This window comes from Gracilinanus agilis, chromosome X (assembly GCF_016433145.1).
Source record: "Gracilinanus agilis isolate LMUSP501 chromosome X, AgileGrace, whole genome shotgun sequence".
Classification (NCBI taxonomy): Eukaryota; Metazoa; Chordata; class Mammalia; order Didelphimorphia; family Didelphidae; genus Gracilinanus; species Gracilinanus agilis.
In genome coordinates this window covers 58,670,593-58,696,378 of record NC_058136.1, presented here as the reverse complement: position 1 = coordinate 58,696,378, position 25,786 = coordinate 58,670,593, and the positions used below count along the sequence as shown (strand labels likewise).

Sequence of the window (25,786 nt, the reverse complement as noted above, 5' to 3'; positions counted from 1 at the left end):
AGAGCAGCCATGGCCCCCCATCCCCCCTGGCCTGATCTCTCCGGGCTCTCCCCACCCCCCCTTTCGGGACGGCAGCCCCGTGGCCAGCCTTCGAGAAAGGCACAGTCGCCATGGCTGCACCTCGAGGTTCCGGTCTGTTGGGGCCGACCTGGGCTGTGGGGGTGGGTGGGTCGAGGGTCGAGAACACTTTGCCCTTGGCAACGGGAGGTGTTCCCTGGATGCTGCCACTGAGGGGGCTGGGTACAGGGTGCTGCGGCCTTCGAGGCTGCCCGCCCAAATTATCCTCCGCCGCGGAGCATCGCTTGAAGGGCTCTTCCGGCCTCTCTCTCCAGCTGTTCTGCAGCCAGGTCCACCATTTGGAGATCAGGAAGGCCTGCGTCGCCTTCATGAGAGAGAACCAGCACAGCTTCGAGTCGGTGAGGGGGGGGCGAGGGCATGAAGGTGTGGAGGTGTGGGGCAGGGGGCAGGGAAGGGAGGGGGCAACGAGCACACCAAAAAAGAGCGCCCAATCCTCCCATCTTTTCTCATATCTTATGCCTCAGCCCCAGGTCTGTTCATTACTGCTTTGTGGTTTAGGATGGTATCTGGGTTTGGCCTTCAGGTGCCTGAGGCCCACTGGTAGGACATTGCCCTGTTTCCTGACCGTAGTATGTTTTATACTAGGGCCATTGCTTCTATAGATTAGCAGAGGCTTTCTCAAAGGGCTCTGGGGATTTCTGTTGGCTTTTGAAAATTCTGGGCAGAAATTATATCTGTCTGGTCCTCTTTGGACAGGTAAACAGTGAGACAAGTGCATGGCATTAAATAGAACACCGCCCTATTTGACAACTTGAATCCAAAATAGATGGATCAAGGGGCAGAATCTTGGCCCAAGCCCTTACTTCTCTTTTAATGACAAACCAAAAAGGGGGGGGGGAGAAAAGAAAGAAAGAAAGATTGTAAGTCTGACCATTGAGGATCAGTATTGGTCTCCATATCCTTCCTCCTTCTCTTGACTGGTTCCTTCAAATAAGGCAGGCAACCTCTTGGGACTTTTCTCAAAGTCAAACTGATTTTAAAGTAAAGCTGACTGGGCTTTTTTTGACAGAATGCCATGATCATACCTGGTTCAGGTAACACTACCATTGTGGGGTAACCGATTTTCAAATAAGCGATGTCAAATCTTCTAGGTAGATAGAATGAGAGCAACTCATCTACTGGTACACTCTGAGCTGTGTGCAAACCTAATCTTTGCTGCTCCTTAGCTGTGTGACCTTGGGCAAGTCACTTGTCTTAACCTGTAAACTGATAGGAGTGGATGAGATGAGCTCCCAGGTACTTTCCAGTTCTCCAACACTTGGTCCTATAGCACAAGTCAGATTAAATGTTATCTTCTTGTCCTTAGACTTTCTGCTTCTGTTGGAAACTTCAAACACTGAAGTTGTCCTTTAGCCGCATTAATGATGGCAAAATTCCCTGCTCCTCAAATCTGATCTGAAGTCTTGATTACATGGAGGCTGCCTGCCCCATGGGTGCCAGTTATCCATCATGCTCAAAGTTGGTATTTTTGAGGCTAATGATAAAAAGACAGACCTCTGAAGAAATAAATAAGGACTATATTAGATCTCTCTAGCTGAAATGGCCAGTTCTTAAGCTACTCTTGGGAATTGTTGCTGCTGCTTCCCCTCTCCCCCTTAACTTTTGTCCAAATACTCCATGAACTGTTGGGCCAAGTGGAATCACCTCTTACTTCAGGACCCGACCCTGGGGCTGAGCAAAGTGAATGCATTCTAGGAGTTTTGATGTAGTCCAGTATTAACTCTTACTTAAGATTTGTAGAGTGTAATAGCCGGCGCTGGCAATGCCATGGAGCTGGTTAAAGTTAAGTTTGTTTTATTTCCATAGTATGTGGAAGGGTCTTTTGAGAAGTACCTGGAACGGTTGGGAGACCCAAAGGTGAGCCTGAATGTCCCTCTGTCAACTTTGAAAGGTTGGGGGTAGGGCAGCATTGGGGAGGGGAACTCTGGAGCTTGAGAGAGCATTCCGGCTCTATCCCTTTAAGGAAATATGTAGAGGAACAAACAGCTGTTGGAATCAAATGGATTTCTTGGAAAAATTTGAAGAAGTTGACAGCTGACCTAATTCAATTGTCCCATTTGGAGAATTTATTAATATAAAAGTCACTAACTCCCTTACTGAATGGTATTCAGACTAGCTTCTTTTTTGGGGAAAAAAATCTATTTTAAATGTATCCAACTTGACGGTTGCAAATGACACCCTAGGGAGGTCTTTGGGCCCTTTGGCATTATAACTTTTTAATAACCATAACACTTTAGTGGCCAGAATGTGAGAGGAGTCAGAGTTTACCATTAGGACTTCTGTGACCTTGGGAAGGTCTCTTCCCTTTCCTGAATCAACATTTTCCACTGAGGAAAATGGAGGGATTAGATTACTAGATGGAAGACCTCTTGGATTCTTCCACCTCTAAAATCTCTCATCCTAGTATCTAACTACAAAATTCCAAGTCCCAGATTCAGGTTCTAGTATATTTTCAGTGAGCAAAATCAAGACATAAGGCTGACCTAAGTGGCTCAAAATATGAGCCTTCCCTCCCTGAAAACTGACTGTTTGGGGGGAGGGTCCTTTAAAAATTCTTTAAAAACCCAAACCAAATGAAACTCATATGCACTGTTTTTCTGTAGGAAAGTGCTGGCCAACTGGAACTGAGAGCACTTTCTCTCATCTACAAGTAAGCTTATTTCTCCTTCACTGTTCCTTTCTAGTCTTTTGGGGATGTTGGAGATTTTTGGATTCCGAGCAATGCAGTAACCTTGTTCTGTGTGATTATTCTTTGGGGGTAGTGGAATAGACTTAGCTTCTCAGGTTAACCCTTCAGGACTGGAAGTGTAGGGTTCTGGGGCTACCTCAGTGCCTCACCTCTAACAGTTGTATCACCATTATCTTTTTGTTATTTTGGTTTTTACTCACAGATAATATAGATTCTCAAATCCATTTGGCCTTTTTTTGACTGGGGAGAAGGGGGTGTAAGGCATGTCCATCCTTGAAGGGCATGCCATTCTGTGTCAGTCTCACAACTGAAAATTCTTATACATTGGTCAAGAAGTAAAAAAGTCCATACCTCCTGGGTCTGGTTACAGCTCCCTCAGATGACCAGGTGCCCAGGCTAATGCTTCAAGGCCCTCCCTTCTTTCCCCAAGTTCCTGGCCCTGACTGGGAAGGGGAGTGAGATTCTGGCTCTGCTACCTCACCAATATAAACCAGCACATGTTTGTGGAGCACTCATTGGTGGACCTTATCCCATGCTGAGCCCTAGGAATACTATCACACATCTCTTTTGGGAGGAGACAACCCTCCTTTAGCTGTGTGACCCTGGCTAAGTTACTCTTCCTCTGTGAGTCTCAGTTTCTTTACTAAAGTGGGAAATGGGGTTAGAGAACATCTAAGGTCTTTTATAGCTCTAAATCCTGTGATGAAAAGGATCTGGCTTATTTGAAAGAGAATTTTTCTCCAAAAGGCCTCAAGACTTATATGTAGAGTACTACTTCTCCCCTCCCCTGAAATCATGAAGGCCAAGTAATTGAGACCTCCTGCTCCCCCCCCCCAACTTGGCACACACTTGAGGCTCGGCTTTTTTTATCACTGCCTTTCCCTTTGGAGGTGGTCATTACAGTCATTTTAGCCAGGCAAGTAACTATCTGAAGGTGTGTCAGGCAGGCCAGAGATAGTTGGTCATACAGAGCCATTGGCCTCAGTCCCTACACCTGCCTTGGGTATGGCATTCCTTAGATGAAAGACTGTCTAGCTCACAGAAACAGGGACTCCTCCCAGCCTGGGAGAATTTTGACCTTGGGGAAGTAGGGGGAGTTTCATGTATGTCCCAACAAGGCAAACCAGGCAAGCTTGGAGTCTCAAAAGAAGATTCTTTCAGAGGGTGAAAACTTGATGCCTTTAAGATCATTTAGGCTATCTGATTAGTCTCCTTAGGACCTTTTGGGGAAACTTCTAGAGATCAAGTGCCCAAAGTATACCTCTAAGCTGCTTTTGAGTCCCCCATAACTCCAGATAGCAGAGGGAAGAAGTACTCACATTGGTCTGCTGAATGGAGGGGCGGGGCATATGAAAATTGTCCTGAGTGAGGTGGAGGGTGGGAACAGAGCAGCCCCCTTTGACAACCCAGCCCTAGGATCTGCCAGCAACCTTAGGAGCAGTTTGGCATGGGTCTAGCACAGGAGGAGGGGGGAGGGTGTCCCCATCTAGATTGGGGTAAGTGCCAGACGAGGCCATGATTAAACCTTGGTAGGAAGGGCAGTATGATTATGCAAAGGGAATTGTGCCTGCATTGGAATCTGAGGACTAGACTTGTATCTTGCCTCTGCCTTCTGTGCTCTTTCCCCTCTCTGGGCCTTGGTTGGCTCCTCTGTAAAATAAGGTGGTTATACTAGATGACCTCCTTGGCCTTTTCTGCATCTGAGAGCCAATGATCTGGCTTATTTGAGTAATCGCTAACAATTAATTGGAAGCACACAAAATGAGGCTCCTCTGGAAGGCAACTTCTCTTGGGTTGTCTTGGACACTTGTACTCCCCTGGAGATGGGTAACATTTATGAGGATCCAATTTGAAGGAACAACTTCGTGGGACCCTCATGTCTTTGCTCTTGGTTTAGACCCACACAAGTATTCCTCTAATGATAGATTTGTGTGTCTTCGAGCATTGAAGGTCAGGTATGCTCTGTCCCCCCCTCCCCAGTGAGGACACTTGAGAGGCCCTGGACTTCAAGACAGTCAGCTCTCAGATACTGCCTGAAATGACACTTAACAGCTGGCCATTTGGGAGTCTGACTTTGTCCGGCACTAACTGCCCTCCAAGTGGTTTTGCGGTTTCCTTGTGGCATTTCACTTTTGGGGGGAGGGTTTTAATGTAGCAAACACATTTTCTCAAGTAAAGTTGCTGCTTTGATAGCACAGAGACATTTTTGGCTCATTTTTAATTCTGTATGTCGGGGCAGTGAGGTGGCTCGGTGGATTGAGAGCCAGGGTCTAGAGAACTGAAGTCCTGGGTTCAAATCTAGCCTGAGATACTTCTTGGCTCCAAGACCCTGGGCAAGTCACTTAAACCCCATTGCTTAGCCCTTGCTTCTCTTCTGCTTTGGAACCAATATACAACATTGATTCTAAGATGGAAGGTATGCCATGAGGATTCTTCTTTTATCTCTTCCTCTTTCCATTTCTCTGTCCATCTAGTCGAGACTTCATTCTCTATCGGCACCCTGGAAAGCCTCCAACTTATGTCACAGACAATGGCTATGAAAACAAGGTAAAAAAGTGTGCCCCGCTATGGGGGGGCGGTGTTAGGGAATAACAGCTTTTATACATTTGGGAACATTGCTTTAACTGCCCCAGACTAAAAACGGAGGGTGGAAAGAGTAGCACACCCACAGATGCCATCTTTTCTTCCCATATGGAATGAAGACAAGCCAATTTACGAGAGCTAGTTGGAATGTTCCTTTGGACAAGTGTCTGAAAGGAACCTGCCTTTCATCTAGAGGGCAGCGGTGGCCTTGGAGGCACCTTGGTTGGTTTATCTTATATTCTGACTGGGGGCTCACTTACTCTCAAGTGCCCCAGGCAGGCAACTTTTGAAGCCTTGAGATTGGTGGACCTGCCCAAGTAGAGAAAGTCGATTTCTCTGGGAGCTCTAGATCCACGTCTGGTGGTCCCTATCACTATCCTCTACACTTTACTAAGGGGCCAGACTCACTCTTTAAAAGTGACTGAAGGCAGGAGCCTTAGGCTCTCCTTAGAACCCATCTGAGACATTAGGATGAGAAATCCAAGTTAAGCCTCACTAACAGAGTTGCCTAATTGATTGGATTTTCTTGTCTTTTAGTTTCTTGCATTGATTATACCTAGCCTAAGACAGGAATAGAAGATTGCAGGCCACTGCTCTCTTCTAAGCACCAGCTGAAAGCCCTAGACTTTGGGGGTGGGGGGAGAATGGAAGTTCTCATTGAAGGTTAGAAAGGGGGCAGGAGGTATGGGGCCCTGCAGAGATGTGGGTGGAATGTTGCACTTGGGGGCTTGGACGGCCTATAGATGACTGAGGGGGAAGGGAACATGCTGGTATGTCCAGAGGTGAGCAAGAGCCCAGAGGGCATGACCAGCACATTGGTTGGGGCCCTTTCACAGCCCCTACTCCTATGCTTTAGAAGATGGCTTCACTTTCCAGTTCAGCTGCCTTCACCTTAGGTCCTTAACACAGAAGATAACATTTGGCATAGCATTTCATTAAGGGCAAACTGAGTCAAGCTGACTTTATTATAGGCAAGCAGTTACAGAACTCTTGGATTACAGAGACAGCTTGACCTTTTGAATTGCCATTTTGAGAAAGTCAGGGGATTGTGAAAGCAGATTAAAAAAAAGTTACCTTCTAATTTCTTCAAAGTCTCCGGGAGAAAAGGTTAGTGAAGGCACAAAATCTTGATGTATCTTCTGCTTCTGGATTCTTGGGAGTTAACAACCCCCATGCTACCATGAGGCGCCTCTCCACTCCAGCATGTGGTAGGTAGGCACGTGACTATGTGGCACAAGAGCCCCCAAACAAGCCTGATTTAACTCTCTGGGCATTTGACTCACCTCCTGTCCTTCACAAAGTCCAGGATCTCTTAGTAGGAAGTGGAGGTTTGGGGCCTTGGCTTTGGTCAAACTTTCCAGTGGACTGTCTTTTTTGTATATACCCATTTCTTCCATCTTAGAATCAATACTATGTATTGGTTCTAAGGCAGAAGAACAGTAAGAGATAGACAAGAGAGGTGAAGTGACTTGCTCAGGGTCACATAGCTAGAAAGTATATTTAGTTACCTAATCATCCCCCAGGGGAGTGCTTTCTTATTGATACACACCCCACCTGTGCCGGGGATGTGCCAAATGGTAGAAGTATCAAGGACGGGTTTAAAAAAACGTTTCGAGGGCCTTCAGAGAGCAGCTGGCCCAACATGTACCTGAACAAGGTACAGGTCTTCCATTATCTTTGACAAGTGATCCTTCAGCCTCTGTTCAATCTTCTTGTGGGGGGTAGGGGATTGGGGAGCCTAGTATCTCTCAAGGCAACCTTTTCCACTTTTAAACAGTTTTTATTATTAGCAGGCTTTCCAGCCATTGTCCCAAGTTCTGTCCACTGGGGCCAGGTTTAAATTGTCTGGCCCAGGTGGCCACTCTCATGGCCCCTCTGTCTTAATGGCCTTTTCTTTAGACCGGACGCCCCCAGATCCTTCAACCAATGGAAAGTCACTGGATTTAGAGGCAGGAATGCGAGTTCAAATGTCTGGCCATGGTCATCTGTTCAGCTTTGAGTGAATCCTTTGAACTCTCTGGGACTCTGTTTCCCCACTTCTTTAAGATGACAGTGTTAGAATAGATGGAATCTAAAGGGATTGGTTCAGAAGACAGGATCTTGAAATCCTGGTGATCCTCTGGATACTTGTTGTATCACCAATAACCTCCTTAATTTAAACCCCCCCCCCCCAACCTGAATGGTTCAGAGAAGAACTGATCAGGGCCAGGTCTAGATAGCAGACTTTCACCTCCCTAGTCTTATTCTCTGCCTTTCTTAAGCAATCTAACGTCATATTAGCTTTGAGAGCTGCTATTTCATCCTTAACTCACCTGAGTTTGCAGTTCACTGAGACCTTTAGATCTTTTTTCAGATAACCTGCTCTCTGGATCCCTCCTCAGCCCCATTTGTGATGATTAAAAAAATCCCATGTAGTTTGATCATAACATTTAATTTTGTCATCTTATCAAGATTCTAAGTCAGTGAGCTCTTTTTAGATCTTAGCTTGTATCTAACCTGCTAACCCTCCTTCTCAGCTTTGTCTTATCTGTAACCTGGCTAAACATGCCATCTGGGCCTTTATCTAAATCCTTGATAAGAATGTTAACAACCCAGGGGCCCAAAGATCCTTGAAGGAGTCTATTAGAAATAGCCATAGAAGTTGACATTGACATTGACCCATTAATAGGTCACCTTTGGATCTGGCCACTTGGTCAGTTCTAAATCTGTCCAATTCTCTGCTTCACAGTTCTTCTCTTTCTTGTCCACAAGGGGAGAAAAAGAAACTTTTATCAAATGCTCTAGTCTAGGCATAAGTCTCTGTATTGCATTCTTCTGGTATAGCTATGGATTGGTAGCAGTATAGTCTGTATTTGGGCTCATTGGGATCTGTGGGCGTCTTTAGCTCTGCAAGGCCAGCTGGCTTTTGAGTTCTGAAGACTTGGGAGGAGCCTATCCTAAAATGTAGTACATTCTCATTTTACCGAAAAGTCTCTCATTGCATAGCCTTCCAAGAACCTGTAGGTTCTGTGGCTGGCTGAGTGTGAAGAGGAGCATTAATGGAATCTTGCTACATGTTTGCTCTCATCCCTTCCTCTTTAGATCATGCTTTGCTGTTCCAGTAATGGGCATTATGATTCTGTGTACACCAAGCAATTTCAGACTGATGCTGCTATTTGCCAGGGTATGTACGTAAAGGCTTTCATGATCTTGGTATCTTTTCCTTTTGGGTGCCTGGAAAGTGATGCTGGCCCTTGAGTGGCTGAGAACTAAAGGGCTCTGCTCCTTCTTCCTTCCTCAGCGGTGCTCTATGAGATTCTCTACAAGGATGTGTTTGTTGTGGATGGGGAAGATTTGAAAACTGCCCTTGATATATTTCGTGGCAATGGAAGGAAGAACAGAAACAACGCCTCCCCAGGGAGTGAAGACAGGTTGGACCTCTAGAGTTCATTTTACAGTAATCGTGGTAGTGTCTATTTTTGTTTCAAAGAGAGAGGGAAAGGAGACTCCTTAACTCCAATGTTTCTGAGATTTCATGCCTGAGTGGGAAGCCAGTTGTCAGTCTGCAGCTTAGCAGAATGATTTCCCATCAGGAAGAATGGCTTGTCTGCTTTTTACAGGGCCAGTGTGGGAGGGAGACCCACTGTAGTAAAATAATGGTAAGGGGTGATCCTCAAGATGATTTGCAGTGTCTCTCAGGGGAAAGAGTCATAGGATAGACCTTTGTTCTGGCTCTGCCCTAGGCCTCAGTTCCCTTCTCTGTAACATGAGGTGATTGGACTTGGTGGTTTCTAAGACTTTCTCACTCTAGATCTCTAGTTTGTGTTAACCCTCAGACCTTGGCCTTGGTTCCCTGTGGTTTGCCATTAGGTGGTACCACAAGTTCTTGGGGCAGGGAGGAAGTTGAGGGGTGGTACTGAAGATTGGACTTCTTATTGCTAGAGAACCACTAGATGGCACCGTACTCCACAGATTAGACCCTGTTCCTTGGCTTGCTCTTCCCACCCTCTTGCAGAAAAGCCTAACCTGACTTTGTCTTTGCCGATTGAGCAGGATGGAAGATTGGGGCCTGAACGTTAGCAGTGGCCACGAGCAGCAACTCGATCGGTACAGGCATGGAATGGAGGAAGGAAAGGTTGGTTATCTCCAATGCAAAGCCTCTTATGTTCCTTGCTTGACTCTTTGTTGCCTTAGAGATCGTTCTTGACTTGGGACAGGAGAAATCTTATACTTATCTTTCATCCCTCAAACCTCTATATTTAAATGAAAAAAAACAAAGAGAAAGACAAAAACCACTTGAGCCTATAATGGGCATTTCTGAAACTCTCTTCTAAGATCCAGTGGAGGGTTAATTCCATGGCACAATGGATAGAATGCCAGGTCTGGAGTTGGGAGGACCTAGTATCAAATATGACCTGAAACACATCCTAACTTGTGACCATGGCCAAGTCACTTAACCCCATTTGTGGTTTCAGGGGGCCCTTTTAGCTCTAATGTTTCATAACTAAATTCTCAGAGTGACCTTGGACTGCCCTGTTTTGGCTCCCCTTTCCTCTTTTCTAAAATGAGGCCATTAGACTAATTGATTCTAGTCTTGAGGTTCTCTGACAAAATTCTTTGGGTGATACTATCATTGCCTCTCTACTCTGGGCCTCAGTTTCTTTCTTTGTAAAAACAAGGGGTTAGACCAAATTTTCTTTGAAGTCTTTTGAAGCTCTAATATTTTATAGCTAAGTGAGTCTCATAGGCCCCTATGTGGAGCCTTCTTTTCCTTCTCTGTAAAATGTGAGGCTTTGGGAAAAGTCCCCCAAATCCCTTTGGGTGCTGCATTTGTAGATATCTTTGGAATCTATACCCAAGTAGTGAGTGATCTTAAGTGGTCTTGGTGAATAACTGCAGCACACCAGAAAACAGCCTCAGTGGCAGTTGGAAACTAAGAGATCAAGCCCTCATTTGCTAGGATTGGTTGGTTTTGAGTAAGCGGAAAGGGAGAATGTGCCATGTGTCCAGTGTGGAAAGCCCCCTGGTGGGTATGTGTTTTGGTCCACAGGCGGTGACCTGAGTGGAGCAACTCCTCCTTAACTTGACTGCCTTGCCATCCATCCATCTGTGATAATTCTCCCTTGTTGAGTTGGCCCCTCTCTCTTTGGCTTTGTAAGGAGAAGATGGGTGTCACCTAGACCTTTGTCCCAGAAGCTGGCATAAGCTGATGGAATGGGGAAGTCCCTAGCTTGGCTTGGTCAGCTCTCATGATTTGGGAATCTTGTTTCAGTTTTCAGATAATCACTCCAAGATGCCTTTCCCCTACAAAGTAATGAAAGCTCTTGACCCAGATATCTATCGCAATGTGGAGTTTGACGTTTGGTTGGACAGCAGGAAAGGTATGTGGGCTTCCAGCCTCCCTGGGCCTAGGCTTTCCAGACTCACAACAACCCCAGTAGGAGGCAGTGCAAGGACTCCTCCCTTCATCTTGTACCTGGGGAATTGTTTCTTGGTCGCCTTGATTGATACAGAAGGTGCTGAGCCAGCTGATGGGCCTGTGGACTTGGCCTAACTACATTGCTTCTGTCTCACTTGTTTCTCTATTTCTTCACTTGCTTCACAGTGCTTCAGAAATCGGACTACATGGTGTTTGCCGGGAGACAGTACTTTCTGGGAGACAAGTGCCAGGTGGGTTAGCACCATCTTTGACAGGTAGTGGTCACTCTGGCACTGGCAGACTTGTGTTCAGAATCCCAGCTGGCCTTCATGCCAGCTCAACCATTAGCAGCTGGGTGAATGGGTCCAGTTTACCAGCAGCGTCTGGCCATGCCACTTAGAGCTCCCTGACCCTAAGAAGTCAACTGGATAGAGCTTGGCATCACTAGAGGAGCAAAAGCCTTTGTGCCTCATGGCCCAAGGCCAAACTGAAGGTTCACTCATTTATGAAAGGATGCGGGTGAGACAGGAGTTAGAGTGGGAGAAGCAGTTGCAGGCCACTTGGCTCAAATGTCTTTGCTTGAAGATGCTTCAGCCGCATCCATGATGGAAAATAGTCTCAATTCCTTCTTGCCCTTTGTTGGCTTATAGACCCTTTTAGTTCTTTTCAAACCTCAAGGGCCTATCAGGCAATGTGCTGAGATCCCAACGACTAGCATCTCCCCTGAACCTGGGACAGAAGAGTGAGCTTCCTGGTCCACACCCATCTTCCCTTTGTCATCAGCCATTCCCACATGCAGCTGGGTCCTGAGTAGTAACCCTGGGCAGAGCAGTACTGTGCTGTGCCTGCTGAGGCCCAAGGGGCTCGAGACCTGCCTGTGTCTGCTCAACACCCGCCTTTTCTCTTCAGGTCCGATTGGAGCCAGGTGGGAGATACTACAATGCTCACATTCAGGAAGTTGGCAACAACCCTACTTCTGCAACAGTCTTTATTGAGGAGCTTGCTGAGAAGTAAGGGGGGAGTCTGGGAACAGATTTCTACCTTGTGGTGGTGGCTACCTACATTCAACACCTCACATTAGGCCAAGGCCTTTATGGACATTTTCCTATTTGAGACTCCTGGGAAGCCTGTGATAAGCTCCCTTTATAGATGGGGAACTCTAACTACAGAATAGTCAAGAGATTAGCCTGGAGTCACACAGCTAGTAAATGCTCAAGGCATGATTTGAACCCAGGCCTTCCTTGGTTGTGCCAAGAATTCTCATTCTCTCATCTTATTATCTCTACTGAGTGTGGCTTTTTTGCCAAGGCTGAAAGGATTACCCAAAATGTAGCTTTTTAAGGTTGGGAGTGCCCAGTGAAATGATCAGCTCCTGTTTTCCAGTATGATAAGCGCTTTATTTTTTTTTTTTAATTTTAAACCCTCAACTTCTGTGTATTGACTTATAGGTGGAAGATTGGTAAGAGTAGGCAATGGGGGTCAAGTGACTTGCCCAGGGTCACACAGCTGGGAAGTGTCTGAGGCCGGATTTGAACCTAGGACCTCCTGTCTCTAGGCCTGGCTCTCAATCGCTTTATTTTTAATAAAGAAAAAAACAACCTTTACCTTCTGCTCTAGTATCAACTCTAGGACTGAAGGGCAAGAACTAGGCAATTAGGAATAAGTGACTTGCCTTAGGTAGTGTCTGATGCTAGATTTGAACACAGGTCCTCCCAACTCCAGGCCTGGTATTCTATCTACTGTGCTGCCTAGCTGTCCCCCAACAAGCACTTTATAAGCATCTACTGGGTATGCTAGGTACTGGGGGTGGAGTATAGGTACAAAAGGCTCCCTCATAGTCCCTGCCCTCTAGTTGCTTATGTTCTCCTGTGTGGTGGAGGTGGAAAACCTTGTGCAAGGCATTTCATTGGGCACAGGGGAAAAGCTGGTACTTGGGTAAGCCCCAGCCCCTGCTATCCCAGTGAGAAACATTTTTTGCCAGCTCTGTAGTGTCTCCAAAGCCATCCAAATACAAGCCTGGTATCATGACAGCAGAGGCCCTGCACAAACACCCAAATGAATTGGGGCTGTGACCCCATCTGGGGACAACTTCTGTGACTTTGTTATGAGAAGATTAATTAGGGCTGCCATCTAGTGGGACTGAGAGCTTCTTTGTGCCTCAGTAGTAACAATTCCACACCTGGGAACTTCACCCTCACCTGCCTCTGGGTGCCGTGCCCCCAGCCCAACCTGTCTCCTTTCAAACAGTGTTTCCCAGAGCCTTTCTTCTGAGGAGTGGAAGGGCTTTATAGGCAACTAAGATGCTACCTGGTACCAGCAGTTTGAGGGATGAGGGGGGAGGGGATGAATGTGTCCGTAAAGGGGTTTCGGGGAAGGCCTCTCATTGTGACAGCCTTCCTTTTTATCAGGCATGTTGTCCCACTGGCTAACTTAAAACCAGTGACTCAAGTAACACCTGTACCTGCCTGGAATGTGGTCCCCAGTCGGAAAGGAGGAAGCAGTGGCAGCAGTGGTGGCAGTGGCGGAGGAACATACCCCAAGATTCCTGGTGCCTATGCCCCAGATATGGGTTGGTATCTGAGAGATTTTTCTCTTCCCCCATCCCCGACACAGACATGCACGCATACACACGCACACACCCTCCTTCCTACATTGTTGCCTAATTGTTCTGCAAGATTCCTGTATTGGGGTCCTCTCAAATTGTAGCTTGATGGTAAAATCCCAAATCCCTGACCAGTATCTGGGAAGTCCTTGTTATTACATGGCCTCTGGGTGCCAGGCACTCTGCTTAGCTCTGCCCTGATTGAGCTTAGACTGTCTGGAGGGGTGAGATGGGGAGATGAGTAGGAATCCCTTGCTAGAGAAGAAGGGTCAGCTACTGGGACTGTTTAGGACAGGCTAAGCTAGCCTCGGTTCCTAGCAGCAGGGACCAAGATACTGTCTTGGGCTTTCCCCCTGGTGGGGTGACATGGGACAAAGGTTGTCTGCTCTCATTTGTGTCTCCTGTCATGTGGCAGACCTGGATGTGAAGGGGCGGAAGAGAATGTTGAAGAAGGTTCGTGGGAAGGAGGTCTTCATGACAGTGGCTTACAGCAGGGGCGAGCCCATGCTTCCCCCCCGACTCCAGCACAGCCTCCACACCAGCCGCTCCTCTTCTGTCCACTGCACTCCTCCGAATGCTGGTGCCATGATGGCTTATGATCACCTCCGTCCCCAGCCGCCGCCGCTGCCACCACCACCTCCAAGACATAGCCGGGGCTTTGGCATCCCCAGGTAATGCTTGGCAACCCTCTGCTCCTAAGGCCAGGAGCTGCCTGGGCTAACAACAGTTATTGGGGATGGGACCACTGAGGACCTCTCAAGTGCCTTTGCACTACCTCCCCTTTTTTTAAAACTGTTCTAGGGGGCGCTGGGTAGCTCAGTGGATTGAGAGCCAGGCCTAGAGATGGGAGGTCCTAGGTTCAAATCTGGCCTCAGACACTTCCTAGCTGTGTGACCCTGGGCAAGTCACTTGACCCCCATTGCCTACCCTGACCACTCTTCTGCCTTGGAGCCAATACACAATATTGACTCCAAGACGGAAGTGAGGGTTTAAAAAAACTGTTCTGAACTTAGCAAATCCTTAACTGTAATGAACACAGAAGAATGGACGGAGAGAGACCTGAGTGTGGCTCTCTGAACATGAAGCTGCCTTTCCTTTCTGGCTTCTTAAATGGATGAGAAGTCCAGCCAATCACTTTCACAGCGATCCTGCTCATCTGTGATTCTTTTTGGCTTTTCCTTCTCTTCTGTGCATTTCAAAAACTTGGTCTCATTCCCCTCCCTAGCTCCAGGTCCCCTGAATTGAGAAAATTGGCCAGTAGAATGTTGTGACCAGTGTGCAGGGCATGCTGGAGAAATCTCCACAGTGGCCTTGCCTGTATGTGGTGCTTCATTGGGAGTTATGGCAGTTCCCTCAGGGATGACTTGGAGTTGGTTGCCTCTACATTGCTATCGTGTGTGGTGTTCTCTGGGTGGTTCTGCTTACTTTCTCATTCATCTCACTTAGCTTTCCAGTCGGACTTAGAGATGTGTGCCCAGGGTGGGTTGAGAGCAGAAGGTACCGTCTGTGCTAGATGGGTGCTTCAGAAAGGCTTGGCTAGCAGCTCGTCACTTTCCATTAGCCCAGTAAAACAGGGAGGAATAGAGAAGGGGCTGACCTGGGAACCGTGAAGGGTACGCACCGGTGTGGATGGGACCTAGTCTTACCTCTTGGGGCCCTCTGACTGCTCAGGTCCTAGGTTTTGGAAAGGCTTTTCAAAGCCCTATTTATTCTGTGTGACTGCTAAACATGTTAGTCGCCAAGTTGGCAATGAGCATCAATTAGTGTTTCTTTGCCTTTTGCTTCTAGGGGAGGAGGGGGAGCACCTCGATTTATGAATAGACACAATGTGGCCCCTCCTGAAATGACCTTCTATCCTGGGCCAGGGAAGAGATGCTATCAGAGCTATGACAACTTCTCCTTTCGATCCCGGTGAGTAAATGTCGTGGGGAAAGGAGGAAAAGGAAGGTCAGAGGAAACGGAGAGCTTAGGTTCAGTGTGGAGCAGTGGATCTAGTGGGTTGCATTACAAAAACAAACAAAAAAAAGCATTACTCAACTTTTCGAAATAGATTTTAATGGTGGCAATGGTCTTCTCCCTGTATCTCCCCTGCTCCATCTCCAAGGTCTTATAGCCGGAGCCGGCGGCAGATGCACTGTGTGAATAAGGAATGCCAGTATAGCTTTGCCCCGGAGCCTGGAGCCACACCGCGGGGCCTGGAGGAAACAATTACCTACTATGAAATTGAAGAAGGTGATGAGACTGCTTACCCAGCCATTGGGGTGAGTGGACACTTCCTCACCAAGCCCACCTTTGCAGGGAGCATTGGCTGCCAGCCATGTGGTATCCTCGGAGTTGTAGGCCTAAGGACCAAAGGCAATAGTGAAGGTCATCTTATCTGACCCAGAAATGCATAGACAAGGGAGGGAGAGAGTAAGTAAGCAAGCAAGCAAGCAGATTTGGGACTTCTGAATAGAGCTGTGCTTACATACTTTCCCAGTCTAAAACCTTGATGAGGTCATCAGGCTGGGGGTATTGCTGGGCTTTGAGATGGAGCTGAAGCTAAAAAGAAATTCCAGTTCACTAGGAACACTTGGCTTCAAACAATCTGTTTCACCAGGACTAGATAGGGAGGCAAGTTTAGACAGCAGTTTGTCTGAAGAAGAGCTGGGAGGTTCAGTGGCTGGGGAGCTTACTACAAGGGTGATATGTGAGCCAAGAAAGCCAGTGCAACCTTGAGCTGGCTCATTAAGAGGGACAGGGCTGCCAACAATAAGGGAAGGATACTCCCTCTGTCCTTTGCTCTGGTCATCTTGCTCCTAAGTGTTGAGTATTGTTCTGGTTATCACCTTTTCAAAGTTTGCTACTCTGGTTGACATCAAGAAGGAGGGCAGCAAGGATTAGGGGAGGGGACCTGGAGTCTGTGTCAAAGTAGGAGCACTTGAAGGAATCAGGGCTCTATAACTCAGAGAAGAGAAGATTTTGGGGGGAGGGCCACAGGCTGTGGTTTGCAGGGAGGAGAAGGCCCATTTTGGTCAGGTGTAGGGAAGAATCCTCTAATCATTGATGCTGTCTCTCCAAGTAGAACTCCTGGAGCAAAGGCTGAATGGCTACTAGTCAAGTGTGCTGTTGAAGTGGGGTAGGCTGGACTGAGCAGGCCCTTTCAGGGCCATGTTTGGGGGGATCTTTGTAGCAGAGCCAGTGATGGCTGCCTTTGACCCAAAGCATCATCCTGGCTGTCCCCTCCAGTCAGGGTTGGCCTTGGCAAGGCTGGTCCTTTGGCACATTGAGTATGTGTTGTTCAGTCTGTATTCCATTTCCTAGATGTGTGCATAGTCTCCATTAAAGACCTCCTCCAATTGCTGCTCCCTTGGAACCCTAAGGGTGCCTTCTAAACCCAAAGAGGGATTGATGCTCATCCATAGGCCAGCCTTTCCTAGGTTTGAGAGGCAGCCTCATCAAGAAGAGCAGATGTCATTGCACTGTTGATGGCCCAGATAAAGGGGTACCTGCAACACTCACACTAGTGTATCTTTTCTGGTTTCAGCCTCAGAATACCCCCTCACCAATGGTCTCTCCTACTGCTGCCGCCGCTGCTGCTGCTGCTGCTGGATTCTGGGTAGGAAGACAGGGACCCAGCCCTATGGCCTCAGGCAAACCAGCTGTGACTTCATCAGAAGAAGAAGTAGAAGAGCCCAGTGACAGTGGTAAGTGTCTCACAGTAGCTGCCAGGAATTCTCCATCTGTCTACCTTCCGCTAGGCAGTAGGCATAGATTTCCATGGTATCCTGGTTGTCTGTGGTTGGTTAGGATTTCCCATATTCCTCTCTGTTCTTGCTCCTGAAGCTGGCTCGTGCCGGGTATGTAGTGAAGGCATCCATCTGATGGGGCAGAGCTATTAATTTCCTTAGGAAAGAAGGGGAGGAGAGCTTTGGGTTTGGAGTCTAAGAAAAGGACTGGCTACTGATTGGCAGTCAGTTGGCATACTTGGCACTGTGTGTGCTGCCATCCCTGCTTTAAAGGAGCTTCCAATCTCCCAGCCCTTGATAGCTGCAAATGGAATTTGGGGAGGGCCAAAGGCAGGTCAGGGACCTGAGAGAACACTGAGAGAGCCAGCCTAGCTGCATTGGGATGGACCTCAGCACATTGACTGAATGATTTCCTTTTTTGGGGCAGAAATCGGAGTCTCAGAGCTCAGACTTGGGGAATGCTACAAGTTGAGTTTTTTAGCATTACTTTTTCAGGCTGAGCCTCTGACTTCCACATGGTTTAGGGAAGTCTTGGAGAGTGAACCCCCCTTCACCAACATGAGTCAGCTCTTAATTCTGTACCCTCTTGTCTTTGAAGACTGCCTAGAGTAACGTGTGTACCTGAGTCACACAGCCAGCTCATGTGTTGTTAGAGGTAGAACTTGCACATAGGTCTCTCTGACAACTGAGACTGTCATACAATTTCTCATTTGCTTAGATTTTAGCAAAACATTTGGCAGTCTCTTGTGTTTTCCCTACAAACAAAATGAAGAGGTTTGGGCTAGAGCAGTGATGGGCAAACTTTTTTCAAGAGGGGGCCAAAGGAAAGGAAATACTCATCTGTCAGTCTGTTTCTAAGGCAACTCTTTCGAAGTTTCATTGTATTGTATCCTACTCATTGTATTCGTCAGATTAGGAATAATGTCACGCAGCTGGATAGAACATTTCAGGGGGCCCCATCTGGCCCTGGGGCCGTAGTTTGCCCATCACTGGGCTAGACAGTAGTTGAATTAGGATTCCAAAGTGGTTCGTCAATGGTCACGAATGGGTCGATGCCAGCTTAGAAGGAGAAGGTATCTGTATGGTCCAACTTTTTTGATAATGACTTGGATACAGGCATAGGTCGCACGCTTCTGAAAAGACCTCTAAGCAGACGGTGTACAGAGGGTTGGGTGCACATGTGGTGGGTAAGTAGTGGGTTTGGGTTATGGGATCTTGTTTTGTTCCACATGCCTGATTTGGTGACAAATGGTTGAATTTAAAATTGGGAGAGTGAATAATTGGGCAGATCCCCACCTATAGTAATGGTATGTATGATGGCTTTTGCAGTCGAAGCTGAAGGTTACAAATGTGCCCCAAATGAGGGCTGGGAAACGTAAGTCATAGTTTGGCCCTTTGGCTTTCTTAAATTGAAATTGTGGGTTGTAGTTGGGAAGGAAGCCTAGAAGCAGCTGTCGGATGTCTGCTCTTTTGGATCCTAAGGAGGAAAGGGATTCTCAAAGGGGCTAGCAGCACCCCTCTTACTCAGATCTCAAATAGCTGCTTTCCAAAAAAGCCACTTGTGGTTGACAGGAAGTGAGGATCACTGTAGTCAGGGATGGGTTGGGCAAGCAGGCCATCTGATTACGGATCCCTGGCCAAGATCCTAACCTTTCCTTCTTTTCTAGGCGAATATCACCATGACTACCTTTATCCTACAGGTCAGTTACCTTTGCCCTTTTGCTTCTTGTTCACAAAGTAGTTCGTCCCATCATGGGCTAGCACACTCATGGTGGGCTTTTGCTTTGCTTCTACCTTGTAGAGCCAGAATATGAAACTCCATCAGTCTATAGTGCTACTGAATCAACTGCTAACCTGGTAAGTTGGCTCCTGAGATGGGAGGGGGGTGGCAGAGGACTAAACCTCTTAGTCGGTTGGGCAGGCCCCACCTAAGACACACATTCCACTGTCTCCTGTGTGCATCTTTTTCTGTCCCAGCTGACCCTGATGCTGGTCCCAGGTTTACACACTTGAATTTGTGGGTGGCTTACCTTCTTGGCACAAATAAACCTGGGGAACTTGGGAAAATAAGGAGGATTGAGTACACAGGGCAACTGAGGACCACTTGAGGCCTGAGCCCTATACAGGTTACAGAATTCAGAACTGAGACATGCTGCATTGTTCAGATCATGCCACATTATGGTAATGAACTGACTCACGACCACAAGTGAAAAGATTTCAGCCTCCAGGTGAACAGGTTCTGTTGGCACAAATCTCAGAGACACTCAGACTTTTGAAGAGATGGTGACTGCTGTGTCTCCAAGGCAATGGATGGGCTGTGGTTCAGTTTGTGCTCTTCAAGCCACCTTCTTCTCTCTCTGAAGGGAACTCTAATAATTAAAGGTGAAAAGGAGACCAGCAAGTGAGTTAAGCCTGAGCCTGCAAACACTAGAAAAGCAGAAGAGCCCAAGGGAAATAAAGAAGAGCATATTAGGAACTTGAGAATTAGAAGGAAGTAGCAAATAAGAGGTTCTTGGTTGAAAAAACCAGCTCCTGAGACCTCTTGGGGAGAGTGCTGCTGGTCCCAGAGCCGTAGGCAAGTTCCTTAAAGCTCTCAACGCCTGCCCACACAGCTCTTAAATGATAATTGGCAGATACATTGCCAACTTGCATAGGTGGAGGGAATCTCCACACTATGATCTTAAAACACCAATGAAATGACAAAGGAATGAGACTAAATGCTAAAGAAACTGGCTCTTGGAGAATGTGACATAGCATTGAGAACAAATAGGAGACTAGCTCTAAGAATGAGCTTCCCAAAATGGCAGGACAAGAAGCTAACCCTTCATTTTATTTTGTTTTGTTTTTTAAAAACCCTTACCTTCCACCTTAGAATCCATATTACGTTTTGGTTTCAAGGCAGAAGAAGAGCAGCAAGGGCTAGGCAAACGGGGTTAAGTGATCTGACCAGGGTCACACAGCTAGGAAGTGTCCGAGGTCAGATTTGAACCCAGGTCCTTCCCACTCCAAGGCCTGGTACTCTATTCACTGTGCTACCTACTTGCTCTGAAGCTAACGCTTTAGGCAGATCCCATCTTGTGGAGAAAGAAGCTTAAGCAGTGACCAGATGGGCTCAGCAAGTGCACTATGAATTCCCAGTAGAGATATTTCATTAAACGTGGCTCTTCCCACATATATGGCTCATTTCAGGGTGTTGGAATCATGGCTAGGGTCAGTGTGAATACAAGATAAAGATCTAAAAAAATTCACAAAGATGACTAGTAATGGATGCACAAGAAATTTTGGATCAGAGTCTAGTGGTCATGAGACAGGAAGGACCTCTTAATTGGATTATCATAGAAATGAGGCAGTATGGTCTGGTAGCTAGAGGCCTGGTCCCAGAAGTAGAGGGAAGGTCCCCAGGTCAGGTTCTATGTCTGACTGCAGTCATGGGCAAATCATCTTCAACTAGCTCTGTGTCTCTTGCAATTCTCTTGAATCTAAGTTGGTGACTTGCATCAATGGGGAGAGTTTCTGCATTTGGGAATTCCACATTCTGATTAAACATAGGTTCCTCCCCTCGAACCCCCTCCCCCTATCCAAATCCCACCTGAAACAAAAAGAGCCAATCACATACAGGAAGTTGGAGGTCCACATAGCAGTCTCTGCAGTGGACATAATCGTATGTTTAGAACATTCCATCTCAACCAAGACATCAAGAAGAAACGGGTTCAGTAAAACTGCTGGATAAAAGATCAGCTCACAGCAGTCATTCAAGAATGACTTAAAATAACAAAACCCACCAAATATTGGGAAATGCATTTCCCTAGAAGGCTACACGACCTTAATTAAAGATAAATCTAGCCAATATCATAAGAAAAGAATTTTTTAGGTATTTAATGCACTACCAGTGAACTGAGGATTGAATAAAATCATTCTGCTATCAGGGGATACACAAGTGCAGAGGGAAACCCAGAGGATGAAGGTAGACTTAGAGTCCCAGATTTTAGAACCCGTTCCAAGGAGGGTCTGGTCAAGACTGCTACTTAGCAAAAAATCGAGAGGGCTCAGCCAGCCAAGCTGGGTGGTACCCAGCCAGAGAATAGGGAACCTCAGAAGGGCTTGGGCAAACTGCTTAGCTTCAGGAGGGCTAGGGCCTTGGGAGCCCCGGCTCACCTGGGACCACAGTGAATTCTAGCATTGTGAGGGATGTGGGTGGATAAAGATGAACAAAGGCATTTGAGTCCATTGTTCAGGAGGGGAGATGATTTGGGTCTGTTGAACACAAAGCTTTGGGGACCAGGGGTGTATTGGTGTTTCTTCCTTGTCAGAATGAGAGCCACATACATGGAGTTCAGCAGGCAGTCAGGAAGACCTATGCGTTGACCTCACAAGGTAGCTGCTGCATTCTGATCCCTGCTGTGTTCCATCAAGATCTCAGAGGACTCACCAAGGAGGCTGAGGGGGTGGGGTGGGGGAAGAAGAGCCTGTGGGCCAGAATCAGGAAAGGACATCTGATGTCTCAGAGAAGAAAGTTTTGAAACTTTGCAAAGGCGATGAATTCCCAGGCTCAGGGCATCCATGTTCAGAGGATTTGTGTAGATGATTTGTAAAAAGGAAACCCCAGTTAATCATTATTTGAATAGCTGCTTAACCTCACCAGATGGGGACAGGGTGGGCCAGGAGAGAGAAGCCTACCTGGCTCTAGAGTCAGAAGCTGTAGATTCAAATCCTTTCCTTACGGTTCTCAGCCTTTGTGACCCTGAGCAAGTCCTCTGCTGTCTTAGGTACCACTTTGCTCCTGTGTCCACTGATGGGGTTGCTGCCCTCTGAAGGCCTTTTCAGTTCTAGTCTAGGACCCTACGTCCTGATGATACAAGAGAGGAATTCATAATGTGAGATTTTTTTCCCCTTCTCTCACACTCATTCCGTTGGCAGAAGTCGAATTAAGAGCCCAGAGAGCTTTTCCCATCAGTCACATTTACAATGGCACCAAAAGGATTGGGGATTGCTTAAAGAAAGTGAATGTCAACATGTGGTAGCATTCTTTAGACAGTGACGGCCAAAGAGTAGGAAGAGAGATAGAGAGCTGGAAAGCTTTTCTGTGATGGAATGGGGCACAGTGAATAGAGCTGAAGAAGCAGAATTTCAGTGGGGACAGAAGGAGTGGGCGGGCAGCTGGCCAGCAAACCGAGACATTTTGTGTTGAACTTGGGGATTGGGACTAACCCTGTAACACCATTGGCATAGTGGACATCCTGTACCAATGCAGGCAGGCACACCTTTTCTTCATCTCATATCCTTAGTAGGGTCAAATTCAGGCAAAAATAGGGGTTGCCAAGGGCCTTTGGGTCCCAGCAGGCCACCTGTTGACTTTGTTTTTTTGTGTTGTTTTTGTTTTTGTTTAAACCCGTAACTTCTGTGTATTGGCTCCTTGGTGGAAGAGTGGTTAAGGGTGGGCAATGGGGGTCAAGTGACTTGCCCAGGGTCACACAGCTGGGAAGTGTCTGAGGCCAGATTTGAACCTAGGACCTCCTGTCTCTAGGCCTGACTCTCACTCCACTGAGCTACCCAGCTGCCCCCCACCTATTGACTTTGAAAGCAACATGATCTCTTGTTTTTGGAGGTGGTGGTAAAATAGTTCCCAATTTCATGTTAATCTAGAGTAGAAACCTGGACCCCATGTTTCATGCTTCTGTCTTAGAGCACTGATGGGTGTGGAATCCTGCCCAAGGCCACACAACCAAGGTGTGTCTGAGGCGAATTTAGAACTTGGAGCTCCTGGCTTGGAGCTGCCTCTCTGCCCACTGGCACCATGCTGCCTCTAGCTAGTCACAAAGCCAGCTTGTTAGGTTTGTGTTGACTGTTAATATTAGGTTTATAATTTAAGAAACCCAACAGTCCTGTAGTGATCCACATATGGAACAGGAGTTTTCTGCTACAAGCCTGGTTGGCTTTTTCCCCTCTTGCTGCTTTTCCCCAAATACTTCATGCAATGGGTCTATGTTGAGAAATCCAGGTTAGCCCTCAGGAGTAGGTATGGCTGCTTTAGTGTATACCAAAGCATCTGGATTGGAGGCCCCTTGATTCCTCCTCTAGAGCCAGCCCTCAGAACAAGGTCCTTCATGGCTAGTTGCCCTTAGGCCAGGGGGTGGTGGACTTGGAAGCTGCCCTTAGGCCAGGTGGTTTGATTTTTGTTTTTGGCCTCTATACCACCTTCCAGAATTCATCAGAATTTAGCTGTCTAAAGGCAGGCAGGAGAGATGTGGCCAAATCAAAGTCTGGAACCTGTGTAGGAAGTCATAGAGGCCTGAGGTCCCATCTGGCCAGGGAGGCAGTAAGGTGTCACCTCTCCTCCCTCCAGGTTGCTAGGCTCCTGGGGACTTTGATGTGTCTCCATTTATGAGGCAATCTTACCAAAAAGGGACCTTGTTTTAATTGTAACAACTCAAGGACTACATTTCTCAGATTCGGAAAGGCAGTGTTGGATGTGTCAGGAAGCAAGGCACTAGCTAGATGGGATTGTGTGCCAACACATCTATGTAATGGATGGACTGATGGAAAGCAGATTTAGTTTATAAAAAGTTTTGTTCTCCCTGCCCCCCCCCCATGAGAAAGTTAACAATCAGTGCTTTGGCCATGGTGACGGTGTGTATTTCCATGATGCTCCCACAAACCAGACTAGGCAAAAGCCAAGTTGGAGAGACGTTGTTGGCCCAATGGGCAGGAGCAGTGCCCCAGCTGGTATCATTCCTTTCAGCCTCTGCAGCCTGATGCCTTCTAGGCCCAGGGAGCAGGCTAGAGGTCATGATTTGCAGCAGAAGGGCATTCAGCGACTCTCCTGTGGTGCCTCGCACACAGTACGCATTGACTAAACCCTTATATATGGCAGAGGCCCAGCAATGGCTGTCTCTCCACTCTTACTGTGCTGTATCTCTGCTTTCAAAATACCCCTTACCCCTACTTGCAGTCACATGCTTAGGCTCCTGCATCTTTTGTGACTTTCTGTGACTTTGCTTTCTTATCTAAGTCTCTCCAGGATGGAAGACCATGTTCTTTGTCTCCTCAAGATACTGCTGCCTACACTTATCCTCAAAAGGTAATTAACCAGAGGGTACCCAAGTGGCCCAGTGGATAGAGAGCCAGGAGGTCCTATGTTCCAATCTAGCCTCAGACATTTTCCCGCTGTGTGACCCTGGGCAAGTCACTTAACCCCCATTGCCTAGTTCTTATGGTTTTCCTGCCTTAGAACCAATATACAGTATTGATTCAAGATGGAAGGTAAAGGGTTTAAAAAAAAATAATTACCCTCTGCACTGCTGCCATCCCCATGGAACTAGAGAGTAAGTGCCTGCTGAAATAGCCTTCTGGCTGCTTGTTCCCAAGGCTCTAGTGCCCTCAGAAGCTCTTGCGAGCCAGGACTGTTCCAGATACATTCTACTTCTGGCCACTGCAAGGCCATTTAGTCACTTTGCAAAAAGACCCTGCTTTGGGGAGACGAAAGGTCGCTGCTAGTGTAGCAGAATAGACCTTGGAACTCATCAGGACCAAGTGCCTTGTTTTAAACAGGGCCTGGGCCACTGAGAAACCACTTGAGAGGATCCCAGAGTGAGAGCTGTCTGGAAGGGGCCTTAGAGGTGGCCAGATTTTGGGACAGACATCCAGCCTCAATCTACATTATATAGATGATCATCCACTGGTCTTGACTCTGCCCTCTAGAGTGAGCCCAGAGGCCAGCTTGAGGCCTTCTACATGGCAGTTCTTCAGATCCTAGATGCCTTCCCCTAACCCATCTCTTCTCATTTTCCCCCATGCCTTTGAGCAATGCACCCTTCAACATCTAGACTCAACTTCTTATTGCCTTCCAGAGGCTAGTGGGCCTGTCACTGCTGTCTGTGCCTTGTCAGTGGGTAGAGGTCAGGACTCTAGTCTCTGAGGTCCCTTCCAGTTGTGAATCTGGCCTTCACTGATCATGGCCTATCTCCCTGGGGTCATTCTGAGAAAGCAGTGATTGTTCCCTGGAGGTCAGCAACTCTGAGCTTGTGTTCACAGCTTTTCCTTTCTTCTCTTTAGATGCTGATGAGTCCACCAGTGGTATCTCCAGCTTCTTGTGGAAGTTCCATGCCACCAGCTGTCTTACCTAGCTGCTCATCAAATCCTCAGCCTGCTGCCGCTGTAGCCTCTGTGTCTCCACAGACCTCCATGCAGCCTCTTTTCATGGCTCCAGCTTCATTGAACCGTCCAGGTGGGTCATCGTGCTTACAGCCTGAGAACGCTTGGCTCTCTACCCAGGGTGTGTATGTGTATATGTGTGTGTGTACATACATGTGCCCCCAGTGAAGTGGACCAGTGAACTCTTGTCTCTGAGGATTGTGTTGTCTGTAACCAACACTGCAATGGAGCCAGTGAGAATCCAGTGGAGGTGAGTCAGTGAGACTTTTGCTTGGACTTGACTGCCTTTGAGGTTATGGAGGGAGATGTGCCCTCTGCTCACTTATCCTGTCCTTTGCCAGGGTTTGCTTAGGCTTTTGTCTGCTTTTTTTGTTTTGTTTTTAAACCCTTTAACTTCGGTGTATTGTCTCATAGGTGGAAGAGTGGTAAGGGTGGGCAATGGGGGTCAAGTGACTTGCCCAGGGTCACACAGCTGGGAAGGGGCTGAGGCCGGGTTTGAACCTAGGACCTCCTGTCTCTAGGCCTGACTCTCACTCCACTGAGCTACCCAGCTGCCC

The 25,786-nt window shown here is 47.4% G+C and overlaps 1 protein-coding gene across 1 annotated transcript in view; it reads left to right on the top strand.

Annotated features, from left to right (window-relative positions):
- The first annotated feature begins 110 nt into the window (after positions 1-110).
- Positions 111-25,786, top strand: part of LOC123253696 (putative bifunctional UDP-N-acetylglucosamine transferase and deubiquitinase ALG13) — a 36,956-nt gene continuing 11,280 nt past the window's right edge. The window contains exons 1-19 of the mRNA XM_044682848.1: positions 111-416; positions 1,885-1,935; positions 2,682-2,728; positions 5,242-5,314; positions 8,432-8,513; positions 8,631-8,760; positions 9,383-9,464; positions 10,602-10,710; positions 10,935-10,999; positions 11,658-11,758; positions 13,157-13,317; positions 13,766-14,021; positions 15,139-15,261; positions 15,455-15,611; positions 16,877-17,036; positions 18,746-18,778; positions 18,880-18,935; positions 24,088-24,156; positions 25,131-25,302. Of these exons, the coding sequence (XP_044538783.1) occupies positions 111-416; positions 1,885-1,935; positions 2,682-2,728; positions 5,242-5,314; positions 8,432-8,513; positions 8,631-8,760; positions 9,383-9,464; positions 10,602-10,710; positions 10,935-10,999; positions 11,658-11,758; positions 13,157-13,317; positions 13,766-14,021; positions 15,139-15,261; positions 15,455-15,611; positions 16,877-17,036; positions 18,746-18,778; positions 18,880-18,935; positions 24,088-24,156; positions 25,131-25,302 (2,233 nt within the window). The remainder of the gene's footprint in view (positions 417-1,884; positions 1,936-2,681; positions 2,729-5,241; positions 5,315-8,431; positions 8,514-8,630; positions 8,761-9,382; positions 9,465-10,601; positions 10,711-10,934; positions 11,000-11,657; positions 11,759-13,156; positions 13,318-13,765; positions 14,022-15,138; positions 15,262-15,454; positions 15,612-16,876; positions 17,037-18,745; positions 18,779-18,879; positions 18,936-24,087; positions 24,157-25,130; positions 25,303-25,786) is intronic.